The 13150-nt window shown below is 43.0% G+C and overlaps 1 protein-coding gene across 1 annotated transcript; it reads right to left on the bottom strand.

The window, feature by feature from the left end:
- Nucleotides 1-6850: 6850 nt before the first annotated feature.
- Nucleotides 6851-8337, bottom strand: LOC119365589 (peroxidase 1-like). The gene is made up of 3 exons (XM_037631236.1): nt 8099-8337; nt 7835-8023; nt 6851-7750 (listed from the first exon to the last, which is right to left on the bottom strand). Exons 1-3 carry the CDS (start codon nt 8315-8317, stop codon nt 7073-7075), a joined length of 1086 nt encoding a protein of 361 aa, XP_037487133.1. The 5' UTR covers nt 8318-8337; the 3' UTR covers nt 6851-7072.
- Nucleotides 8338-13150: the final 4813 nt, after the last annotated feature.

Here is a 13150-nt window from a genome sequence, read left to right as displayed (position 1 = left end):
AAAATGTTAAATGTGTACATAAAAAATGTTCCTAGTGCATACAAAAAATGTACGAAGTGTATGGACAACAAAAAGTATAAGATGTCAAAAATGCTAATCAAGTATTTGGAAAAGGTTAAACATGTATATAAAATATATTTTTTGTGGGGGGAAACATGTATATAAAATATGTTGATGGTGCATACAAAATGTACAAAGAAAACCAATAAAAACTAAAAAAGAAACACAAATAAACAAAGAAAAAAAAATAAGAAAAACACAAAAGGCACTAAAAACCAACAAATAAAAAAATGATTAAACCAGTAAAAAATGTTAAAGAAACAAAGAAAGTCGATGAAGAAACAGAAAACTGATAAAGAAAAGGTCAAAACTGGAAGAAAAAATGAAAAAGAAAAAAAAGAAAAGGAACCAGTACGTAGAGCGAGCAAGCGACTGAGCGTGCGCTCCTCAGGCGAGACCGATGTGCCCAAAGCTTCCCGTTGTTGCCCAAACAACGTATTAAATCAGAAAATGATTTTGACCTCCATAGATATTGATTTCATGTGAATCCAAAAACAAGAAGAAAACAGAAAACTGGCACTAAGCACTACATTAATATGTTAGTCCATGAAATTATATAAAATGCTATAAAAAGTATATAAAAGTGATAATATAATAGCATGAAAGAATAAAAAATTATAGATATGTTTGAGACGTATCTATATCGAACCTACTAGAACATGTGCACTATGACAATGAGTCAAACAAGTTATTGTTCTTGCAATAAGTGATATTTTAAACCGGATCTTTGACAACCTTTTGAAATGCAAACAATGATATGGAAATAGGCATTGTATGAGGTCTCATCTTCACAATAAAGATAGTTCTGGAAGATACCGTTACGATGTGCTCAAAATGCGATGAAGTGGGGATGTGTCCAAAGTATATCACAACCAGTTCCGACTGGCATCAAGAGTCATATGTCCAACAAATGTATCTTACCGTCGCACAGGTTACCTCGGTTATTAATAATTACTTTAAACATTAGCATTGGATGTTTAATAACTATACCTCATTTGTCCCCAAGAAATTGCTTTTTGCTACCTTACTAATTCTTTATGTCATTGGTGTTCTAATTAGTTCCTTTAGTGATCCGGTAAAGGAGCAAAAGGGATTCTCTTCTTTTTCCCAGAGGTGACCCGAGTTATCGAACCCATGAGAGGACGGTGCCCTTTAAGTAAGGGTTTCTAACATGCTTTTGCTAGAGAACTAGATTCCAACTTTTATCCGGATCGGAATCAAGTTGATACTGAAAACACTTGTAATAAAAATAGGCATGGGTATGAGGAGTTATGGTTACAATCATATATTTGTGTCGGGATCATCATGACCATGATTTGTGCTCTGGAATTCATCCATCAAGATGTGCTTGCTACGTATCGAAGTGAGGGACGTGTCCAAAATACGTCTTGACCGGCACGTGTCTTGCATGAAGAGCCAATTGTCCAAGTGAAGGCCCTATTCGTTGTGTGGCGTTGCCTCGGTAATTAAGATAGCAATAATTGGACAGAAGCATAAGGCGTTTAAGGACTACACTCTTGAATCCCTAGAGATAGGATCCGTGTTACCGTACTAAATCTTTCTGCCGCAGGTGTTCAGAATAGCACTTCATGGTCTCCCTGCCCTTATCTCTCTATGACTCGCTCTCCATGATTCTGGGTACTTGCAGGGATGAAGAACACGGATGAGACAAGAGAAAGCTATGAAGTAACTTTATGCTACACATACGGGATGTTAATTCAAAGTACTTCCATCAATTCCTCCAACAAATACATTGGGTGTCAAGGCCTTGCCTCAACCCATGACCTTACCGAAGTACTCACACATGGAGATCAGATCACACGAAGAACTCATTGAAGAGCACATCATGAAGATTGGTTGATTGATAATATGTGTTGCAATGCATGCTAGATGTGATACACGATTACAATTATGACTAGATGGCTGAGAACTATGGTGGTGGTGAAGGTGGTGATGGGAAATGGCGGCAACTAGGGTTGATGGAGATGACTGTTGTGAAGATGACGATGTGGCACTTCATCTGCTGCTCATTTAGAGTCAGACCTTTTATAAAAGTTCCTTTTATAAAAGTTGTTCAGGTTGATCGAACGCCTCGGTTGGCACACGATACGACCATCCATACGAGCGGGGATGGTTGTATGGAACACCATCTTTTGCTCTGGCTTCTCTGTTGCACCTCCCACTTGAGTTCCTCTATCTCCACTTTACTCTTTTTCATGTATTGGCCTGATTTCATCCATAAAATAGCCAATTTCCCGTGGAAACTAAATAAAAATCAAATATTTGGAATCCTCTGTATTCGTTAGTCATTAATAGCAATATCGAAGTGAATATCTCAGTTTTAATGAAATATTTCGGTGTAAACTCAGGTTAGAGGAGTGTAAAAATAACACTCATCATGCTCAGAATCGTGTTCAATGCATCCTTGCTTCTTAACTCCTCCTTGATCGAACTACATGAGCCTGGGTACCTACATGGACTTAGAACAAGAGGAAAACAAAAGATAAATCCATTGTGAAGCGCACATACAAATAACACAAATCAAGCAAAGTCATTCCAATGATCCCGTGCACAAATACATAGGCCTACAAGCCTTTGCCTCAACCCATTGACTTAAGGAATTACTCATACATCATGGCTGAATCACAATATGAAGTCATTGAAGATGACATAACGATGAATGGTTGATTGAAAATTCTCTTACAGTAGTTGTCGATTGCGTTGCACCAATTACAATTATGATTAACTTGGAGAGAATGGTGCGGTGATGAAGGGGGTGATGGCTATGGACATGAGACGGAAAATGGCGGCTCTATGGTTTCTAGATTTCTTCTACTTCTCTATTTTGTCAATGGGCGGTTATGTCGATCCTCTATGTTGCGAATTAGGACTCGACCCCTTTATAAAGTTTGTTTAGGTGGACACGACGATCAACGATGCGTGGTACGACCGCGGGTATGAGCGTGTGCGCTCGTACCTTGCACTGTCTTCTCCCCTGTTTCTCTCTTGGCGACTCCATTTGCCTTGGCTTGGTTTCCAAACTTGTTGTTTCCTTCCAAGTGATGATTTTCTTTTATTGTTGGCCCATTTCCTGCGGAAACACATTAAACAAAGGATTTTGCAATTTCTTGCATTCATTAGTCATTTGCGGTAGTATCGAGGTGATTCTCTCATATATTTCGGGAATATATGGTTTAAACAATGGTGGAATGAGTGTAAAAATATCACTCGTGAAGCCCCAACCGAACCTCTGATCCTCCAGCATCAGGGATTCAACTCCCATTCTCAAGTCCCTGCCACATGTGATGGCATTGTGGCAGCGCCCACCTATTCCCTCACTAGACCCTCTCTTCATCTCATCCTCCCCACTGTGGATTAGTAGCGGTGGTTTTGCACACGTCAACGCATTGCGCCTACTTCAGCAAGCGAGGCGAGAAGGACGGGCTCGATCCCAACAAGTGTAGTGGTGCAACAACATCGACTACACACCAAGTGCCACGTTATCAGTGCCCTGCTTGCTGAGGAGATGTCATTTGGTTTCGTCGCTTGACCCACACATGATTGAGGTTAGCGGTTCCAGGTTCCCAGGATGGTACTCCAATGGGTGCGACTCGTGGAAGGCATGGCTGCACATTGGCATCATGGTGGCAACTGGCGATGCTCCCAGTGGCCTAATGTGGTGGTATGAGTTGATGAGTTGTCCTCTCTGTGGTCGCTTCATTGCACCAATGATGTTGGTTGTCATAGCGGCCTCCGAGGTTCTCAATTCAACCATCAACACGCGTGTCACTACTAGGCCAGACGATGCAGGATGATAGATGACATGGCAGCGTGATGGATGCGAGCTGCAGATCGGTCGACGTAGGATGATGCAACGATGGCCCTCCAAGCGACACATCTGGCGTCCGAGGGTAGTGCGTCCGCCTCTGATGGGCGTCGGTGAGCATCAGACTCTTGGAGCAAGACAATGTTGATAGGGCTGAGATCCGTTGGCGGTTTGCCATTGGCATCAAGCAGTGCGACATCTACTTTTGTTCACACGAAGGGCGAGGTAACTACCCAAGGGGAGTGTTGGATGTTGCTAGTTAGTTCATGCGGGTGTGGAATGGTAGCGGCCAGATCCTCGCCATGATATGAGCGACTTACCGGTGGTCGTAGTGATAGTTTAAGAGCCCGTTCGGAATCTCTCCACTCCACCTAATCCGCTTCATCATTTCTGATTCTGCAGAGCCCGCGGAGTTCGGTTTTAGCCACTCTGTGAAAAATGAACTGCATAATGTTCTGCTCCGCTCTTTTGACTCCACGGAGCCCGTGCGGTTCGGCGCTGCTCCGTCCGCTTCGGGAGCGCACTTGAGGAGTGGAGAGGATCGAACATGATCTAAGGTGGCATTACACCCCACTCGTCCGCTAGGACCATTTAATCATGTCATGGAGTATTGGCTGCGTAACTTTGCAAAGATACAACATCAAGATTGTTACTCCCTCCATTTACCTATACAAGGCCACTATGAAATATAGATTTTGCATCTATACAAGGCCACCAACAGTAATCGAGGCAAAAATTAATGGTGTTTCCTCTTACTAGCAACTTGCTTAATACTTGCATGCATGCAGTCATAATGATACTAGCTACTTCCTCCATTCAGTTTTCTTGCATGCATGCGGTGTATTAATGATCCCAGTAAACGAACAGAAAAATTAGGTTGCAAAACATGTATTAAATGTTACCTTGGTACATGTAATTTGAGTTTATGTCTTTGTATATAAAAATGAAGGGAGTACTAAAACACTACTTCATAGAGCAATGCTAGACATGCGAAAATATTCTACGTAAGTTAACGGGAAAACTTATGTGGAGGATTACTATTGGACCTAAGGGGAGGATGGGGCCGACCCCCCTGAAAATCAGAGGGGCAGAGATAATTAGCGAGAAGGATTTACGTAGAACTTTCGTAACTTCACGTAAGTGTAGAATTATTGCTACTTCATATATGGTGTGAAAACTCATGTTCTAGACTTCATTTGTTTACTACCTTCCCAAGGCGTCCTCTATTGGTTGATTGTTGGCCTTTGGTGATTGGTCTCGGCCATGATGAAAATCCCTGTGTTGACCGTTTTCGACCAGCCGGGGTGTCGATGGTGTGGGCACGTTTATTCTTTTTGGAAGGCGTCCTTCTAGAATAAGTTGACTTAGTCATAGGTACTGCATTCATATCTTGCAAAATTTTTTGTAGTTCTCTATGTTTTGTACTCCTCTTGTTGATGATTTTGGCCTCATTACCTCGCATTAGCTTTTTTTAATAAAATCTAATGTGTAAATCACAATGATGTAGAGGCAGGGTATTTCGACCTTCTTCTCGGGAAAAACAAGACATCACTTACAAAATCAGGAGAAAATAAATTGTTATAAATGGTCATGATGTCTATAAAAAATTTCCCAAGCATTATTTGTAACTTAGATGACAAACATTCCATTTTCAATGACTTAAACTTCACTGCTTTGTTCCTTTCTTCCTTTGCATTTTTTATTCCTTTTTTTAGGGGAGCATTTTTTTTCTTCTATGTTATGTATGTTCATGGGAACCGAGGCAAGGTGTATCTGGATGTGCAAAATACACCTTAATCTCTTCCTAAATGAGTAAGATACATTAGTTTATCAAAGATTTTGACAAATTAATTGGCTTCTACGAGTTCTTTAATAACAGAAGTCCACTCTCACGATTTTTTTTCAAACACACTTGAGGGGTCACAAAGGACCACACCCCCCTCCCCCCGATTTATTGCATAAACCTAGTGTAAAGGCCACGCTTTGCCGCGAGTAATGTTATATGTTTTTAGTGAGTGTATTTTCAATTATTTTCATTTTTATTTTGAAGTGTAGAGTTGCAAAATTTAAATGTTGATAAAATGCATAAACCAATTCATTGTTAAATTTTGGTGTGTTTGTTTTCTAGCCCAGTTAATGCAATCTTAGTGATCACATATTTTGAGTACTTAATAAATTTTGTGTAACATGGTAATCTAACAATTATTATACCTTTTCAATTTTTTTAACATGTCCTTTCATGAAAAGACATTTTTTCCTACAAAGAGACACGTCTTGAAGATATGTCTTTTCATCAAGAGACGTGTCTCTCCATGAAGAGACGCCTTTTCACAACTAGAGATGTCTTCTTCACCAAACGACATAATAGTCCAACTAACAAGATTTATTGGACTTGATTGATTCTAGATATAATCTTGTTCTTCAAAATGCTGCATTAGGCGTTAGTTTTGGAATGAAGAGGGATGTCTTCTGTGGTTTTGATGCTTCTAGTGCTAGCACCACTCAATCAGAATTTACAAACTTCTTTGTCTAAAATTGATGAAAAACTGGTTAAATTTCATTTAATTTTGAATTTAGGTTTCAACTCTTTGGCCTAATTGCTTTGGCCAATGCACAAACAATGTGAAATTTCTTTGCGCAACCAGAACCACTGATGGTTCATTTATTCCAGGAAAGCCTTGGATGACAATCACAATCCCCAAGCCGATTTTTTGGCGGGGGATAATCCACAAGCAGTTGTGGACATACTACCTCCATTCCTTTTCCGTATGCATTAAAGTTTTATCTTACAGAAAAGTTTATCAACATTCACAGTACCAAATCAATATCATTAGCTTGATTACGGAATGTATATTACATATATTTGATACTGTATATTTTAGAAAAGGATTTGATACTATAGATGATATTTTTCTAATACTATCAATTTTGTTAAACCTTGCAAAGTTTGACTTGACATAAATCTTATACCCGGAGTAAAAAGGACAGGAGAGAATATATAGTAAGCACAAGCGCCGTAGCCTGCAGCGATGGTCACCATCAGAGAGCAATATATGTGCTTACAATGAGAATTGGTGACATAGGAGTACTTACCACCGCGAATAATGGAGACAAAAACAAACACAAATAACCCCTTTAAAAAACAAAAACAAAAAACCCAAATCAATCACTTACACAAGTTGCTGGCTAGAGAACAAGCGCCATGGTAACGATGGAGACGAAACAGCTCGCGAGTAGCACGGCATGCGCACTCACGGTGACAGGCGCCAAAGAGGAGGCTGACGGCGGGTTGACAGCGGAGCACTGCCTCCTTACCTCGCCCTTGTGGTGCGTCAGCACGCCTATCTTGCTCATGTTGACGAAGGACGCGGCGAAATCGGCGAAGAACTCGTCGGGCGCGGTGGCATTGGCCTGGCGCATCACGTAGGCCCTGGTGTCTCCGTCGAGGAGCAGCGCGGCGTCGGTGGAGAGGAGGCCCCTGCTCGCCGCGACGTCCCTGTAGTACCCGAGGTCGAACTTGGTGCCGCTGCCAGGGTTGAGGTGGACCAGGGTAGCGAGGTCGCCGGCCCTGCACTGGCCGCGGAGCGTCGCCGTGTAGTTGGCGTCAAGCGTGGGGTCGGAGGCGCTGTTGTTGGCGGTGAAGTTGTAGAGGCGAGGGGAGAAGGCGGAGCAGTGAGCCTTGCCGATGGTGTGCGCGCCGGAGAGCACGGCGAGGTCCTTGGCGGTGAGGTTGAACCTGGCAAAGAGGGCGATGAGGTCGGTGATGTTGGCGCCCGGCTTGGGGGTGTTGGGGGCGACGTCGGCGGCAGACGACCTCTTTCCGTCCTGCCGCCCCGTTGGCATCGGGATGTACGGCCCCTTGGTCTGGCAGATACAGAGAAGATCAATGCAATGCAAGGTCGATGATGCAACCGATACTGAAGGAAGTAGGTGAGTGAGACGACGTACGATCCGCACGGAGTCGCGAGCGGCGAGGGCGAGGACGTCGGCGCAGGAGACGATGCCGGGGCAGGCCGCCTCGAGCTTTGCCTTGATGGAGTCGACGACGTCGTAGCCGCGGAGGTCCTTGTTGAGCGGCGAGTCCTTCTCCGCCGTGTTGTTGGCCGTGGAGTCGAGAAGAATCGACCCCTCGCAGCCCTGCGCGCAGTGAATTCACTCACTATCGTGAATTTGACCCATTGACCTGCCTAGCTATCAATAGACTTTACTTACTCCGAGCAAGCAGTCGACGGAGAAGAGCCTGAGCAGGGAGCCGGCGAGGCCGGGCGACTTGGCGAGGACGGCGGTCATCTCCTTGAACACGATGTCCTCGGCCTGGGGACACGTCTTGTTGTACGCCCCGAGCTGCGTGTGGGCCTCCGTCGAGCCACACAGGGCAAGGAGCGTAGCCGCCACCACGACGACCGCTAGAGCTGCTGACCTCGGCGCCATGTCGAGCTTATGATCGTTACCTTGAGTATATGCAGTACACCACACACGCTACCTGTATGTATATATACGCTTCTGAAATAACCTCCCTCTCCACCCATTTCAATTATTTCAAGTACTGCTTGCGCTTGTGTACTTGCACGCAGTGTGTACTACGTACTACGTACTGCTCTGTACTGCGAGATAGGAGAATGTCAACGGCTATCTAGTTGACATATATACTTACAGATTATTATAAGTGGAGATAACGTTCTTTACTCCATTTCTAGCAGCTGAAAGCGCCATTTCATAATACTGTGCATAATGGAGTTCAACTGATCAAATCCATTTCCAGTGTTGGCTCTCGATCCCCGTGTCTCAAACAGTATATTGTTGGCTCTTGCTCCATCGGCCGCCGCTGCCGGTCTGCCCTGTCTCCGATGGCTTTGGGTCGTGTGGAGGTGCCGAGGACCTCGGCCTCTCACCAACTAGAGGGACCCCGCTCTCATTCTTGTTAGTTCAACCTCTTGGTTGGGGCTATGTGGTGGTAATGATGTTCCTCGGTAGGAATAATGAATCCCATGTTTAATCCCCATCTTAATGGTGCGTCTAGCGTTGTCGAACGGCGTGTGTAGGTGTGTCTTCATCATATCTCGCGGAAGTCCACTATTAGGGAAAACCTTATACACAGAATCTTAGCAGCAACGCGGTTCAGGGGAACGCGCTACTGCTAATTAGCAGCAGCGCGTGATAAAAACAAGCGCTACTGCTACTGACTTAGCAGTAGTGCGTCTGGGCGGAACCACGCTGCTACTAAAATCGACCGACAGTTCCCGCCAACCTAGGTTTAGCAGTAGCGTGGTGTTTATAAGCGCGTTGCTGATAAAGTCATATTAATAGCACACTTTTTGTGGGACGCGCTACTGCTAATTGTCGCTATTTTTAAAACTGACCACATGGCGGGACCCACTTAGCAGTAGCGCGTGAGGCGTAAGCGCGCTGCTGCTACGTTAATAGTAGTAGCACGGTTTATGACCAGCGCTACTGCTAAGCCCAACATATACCACCTTTCTCCCTCCCCCTCCCCCTCCCCCATCCTCTCTTCCTCACTTTCCCCTACCTCCCACCTCCTCTCTCCCTCACTTTGCTTCTTCCTCACTACTTCTCCCCCCATTACTCTCCCTCTTCTACCTACCTTTCACTCTCTTTATTACTCCTAGCTAACTTACACCACCTCCATTAATGCATATCCTTTCTCTTTTTCCTCTCCCTCCACTAGATAAAGTCATCTCCTTTCCCAACTAGCTTGGTAGATCTACCCATTTAATGAAGTGAGCTATGTACCTCCCTAACTAGATCTAGCCATCTCAAGAAGTAAGCTTTGTCCACTTTTGATCATTCCCTAGGCGTGTGGTGACACCGATCGACATCATCATCACCGTGCTCGATCTCGAGATAGGTGATTAAAAATTTGTGCTTTTGCAAGAATGGACATATGTGTATGTGTGTGATATGACATAATCGCGTGATATGATGGAAATTGTGTGTGTGGCTTGAGTTGCCGCCGAATTGTGCTTGAGTTGCCGATGTTTTGCCGAAATGTCGATTTATTTCCGTTTCGGCGAATTTCGGGCAAACTCTATATGTCTTATTTTTAGGGAAGATCATGCCGAATTTTTGTATGACTTTAATGCATGCATGCATTTTTATAATCAATTTGTTTATTATTACCATGCAGGCGTTCATGATGGTCAGTGGAATGATGGTGGACAGGTGGTTGCGGTCGGTGGTATGATAACCCACAAGTATAGGGGATCGCAACAGCTTTCGAGGGTAGAGTATTCAACCCAAATTTATTGATTCGACACAAGGGGAGCCAAAGAATATTCTTGAGTATTAGCAGTTGAGTTGTCAATTCAACCACACCTGGATAACTTAGTATCTACAGCAAACTGTTTAGTAGCAAAAGTGGTATGATAGTAATGGTAACAGTAGCAACAGTAAAGATAAATGTTTTTGGGTTTTTGTAGTAGTTGTAACAGTAGCGACGGAAAAGTAAATAAGCGAAGAACAATATATGAAAAACTCGTAGGCAATGGATCAGTGATGGATAATCATGCCGGATGCGATTCCTCATGCAATAGTTATAAGATAGGGTGATATAGAACTAGCTCCAGTTCATCAATGTAATGTAGGCATGTATTTCGTAAATAGTCACACGTGCTTATAGAAAAGAACTTGCATGACATCTTTTGTCCTACCCTCCCGTGACAGCGGGGTCCTAGTGGAAACTAAGGGATATTAAGGCCTCCTTTTAATAGAGAACCGGACCAAAGCATTAACACATGGTGAATACATGAACTCCTCAAACTACGGTCATCACCGAGAAGTGTCCCGATTATTGTCACTTCGGGGTTGTCGGATCATAACACATAATAGGTGATTATAGACTTGCAAGATAGGATCAAGAACACACATATATTGATGAAACATAATAGGTTCAGAGCTGAAATCATGGCACTCGGGCCCTAGTGACAAGCATTAAGCATAGAAAAGTCATAGCAACATCAATCTCAGAACATAGTGGATACTAGGGATCAAACCCTAACAAAACTAACTTGATTACATGGTAAATCTCATCCAACCCATCACCGTCCAGCAAGTCTACGATGGAATTACTCACTCACGGCGGTGAGCATCATGAAATTGGTGATGGAGGATGGTTGATGATGACGATGGCGACGAATCCCCCTCTCTGGAGCCCGAACAGACTCCAGATCAGCCCTCCCGAGAGAGATTAGGGCTTGGCGGCGGCTGCATATCGTAAAACGCGATGAAACTTTCTCTCTGATTTTTTCTCCGCGAGACGGTATATATGGAGTTGGAGTTGAGGTCGGAGGAGGTCCGGGGGGCCCACGACCCCCCTATCTCGTGGACAGGCCCTGGGCCCCCTGGCTTGATTCTTTCGCCAAAAATTCTTATTAATTCTGAAAAGTCCCTCCTTGGAATTGCAGGTCATTCCGAGAACTTTTCTTTTCTACACATAAAACAACATCATGGTAGTTCTGCTGAAAACAGTGTCAGTCCAGGTTAGTTTCATTCAAATCATGCAAGTTAGAGTCCAAAACAAGGGCAAAAGTATTTGGAAAGGTAGATACGTTGGAGACGTATCAACTCCCCCAAGCTTAAACATTTGCTTGTCCTCAAGCAATTCAGTTGATAAACTCAAAGTGATAAGGAAAAACTTTTACAAACTCTGTTTGCTCTTGTTGTTGTAAACATGAAAAGCCAGCATTCAAATTTCAGCAAATATTACGAACTAACCATACTCACAATAACACATAGGTCTCACAATTACTCACATCAATAGCATAATCAACTAGCAAGTCATAATAATAAAACTCGGATGACAACACTTTCTCAAAATAATCATAACATGATATAACAAAATGGTATCTCGCTAGCCCTTTCTAAGACCGCAAAACATAAACGCAAAGCACCTTTAAAGATCAAGGACTGACTAAACATTGTAATTCATAGTAAAAGAGATCCAGTTAAGTCATACCCAATATAAACCAATAATAATGAATGCAAATGATAGTGCGCTCTCCAGCGGATGCTTTTAATAAAAAGGGTGATGACTCAACATAAAAGTAAATAGATAGGCCCTTCGCAGAGGGAAGCAGGGATTTGTAGAGGTGCCAGAGCTCGATTTTAAAATAGAGATTGAATAACATTTTGAGCGGTATACTTTCGCTGTCAACACAACACCTATGAGATGGCTGTATCTTCCACACTAAATGCATTATAGGTAGTTCCCAAACAGAATAGTAAAGGTTTATACTCCCCCAACCACCAACAAGCATCAATCCATGGCTTGCTCGAAATAACGAGTGCCTCCAACATACAACAACCCTGGGGGAGTTTTGTTTAATTATTTTCATTTGCTTTGATCTTTTTGGATCATGGGACTGGGCATCCCGGTTACCGGCCCTTTCTCGTGAATGAGGAGCGGAGTCCACTCCTCTGAGAATAACCCACCTAGCATGAAAGATATAGGCAGCCCTAGTTGTTACATGAGCTGCTTGAGTATACAAAACATAATTTCATTTGAAGGTTTGGAGTTTGGCACATACAAATTTACTTGGAACGGCAGGTAAATACCGCATATAGGTAGGTATAGTGGACTCATATGGAGCAACTTTGGGGTTTAAGGAGTTTGGATGCACAAGCAGTATTCCCGCTTAGTACAGGTGAAGGCTAGCAAAAGACTGGGAAGCGACCAACTGAGAGAGCGACAACAGTCGTAAGCATGCATTAAAATTAATTCACACCAAGTACAAGCATGAATAGGATATAATCCATCATGAACATAAATATCGTAAAGGCTGCGTTGATTTGATTCAACTACATGCGTAAACATGTGCCAAGTCGAGTCACTCAATTCATTTAAAGGAGGATACCATCCCATCATACCACATCATAATCATTCTAATATCATGTTGGCACGCAAGGTAAATCATTATAACTCATAACTAATCAAGCATGGAACAAGTAACTATAATCTCTAAATGTCATTGCAAATATGTTTACTTCATAATAGCTGACTCAGGAACGATGAATCATCATATTTACAAAAACAAGAGAGGTCGAGTTCATACCAACTTTTCTCATCCCAATAAGTCCATCATATATCGTCATTATTGCCTTTCACTCGCACGACCGAACGATGTGTATAATAATAAGAGTGTACATTTATTGGACTAAGCTGGAATCTGCAAGCATTCAATTCAAGAGAGAAGACAAGTAATATGGGCTCTAAATTAAATAAACAATCATGCATATAAGAGCCACTAA

This window comes from Triticum dicoccoides, chromosome 2B (assembly GCF_002162155.2).
Source record: "Triticum dicoccoides isolate Atlit2015 ecotype Zavitan chromosome 2B, WEW_v2.0, whole genome shotgun sequence".
NCBI classification, from domain to species: domain Eukaryota; kingdom Viridiplantae; phylum Streptophyta; class Magnoliopsida; order Poales; family Poaceae; genus Triticum; species Triticum dicoccoides.
Note: the sequence above shows the minus strand (reverse complement) of the source record. Positions and strands in the feature narration are given on the sequence as shown.

Excerpts from the sequence above, each read along its gene's own strand:
- LOC119365589 (XM_037631236.1), bottom strand. The coding sequence starts at position 8,317 with ATGGCGCCGAGGTCAGCAGCTCTAGCGGTCGTCGTGGTGGCGGCTACG. Across the intron at positions 8,024-8,098 it reads CCGTCGACTGCTTGCTCGGA|GGCTGCGAGGGGTCGATTCT; the intron begins GTAAGTAAAGTC and ends CACTGCGCGCAG. Across the intron at positions 7,751-7,834 it reads CTCGCGACTCCGTGCGGATC|ACCAAGGGGCCGTACATCCC; the intron begins GTACGTCGTCTC and ends TGTATCTGCCAG.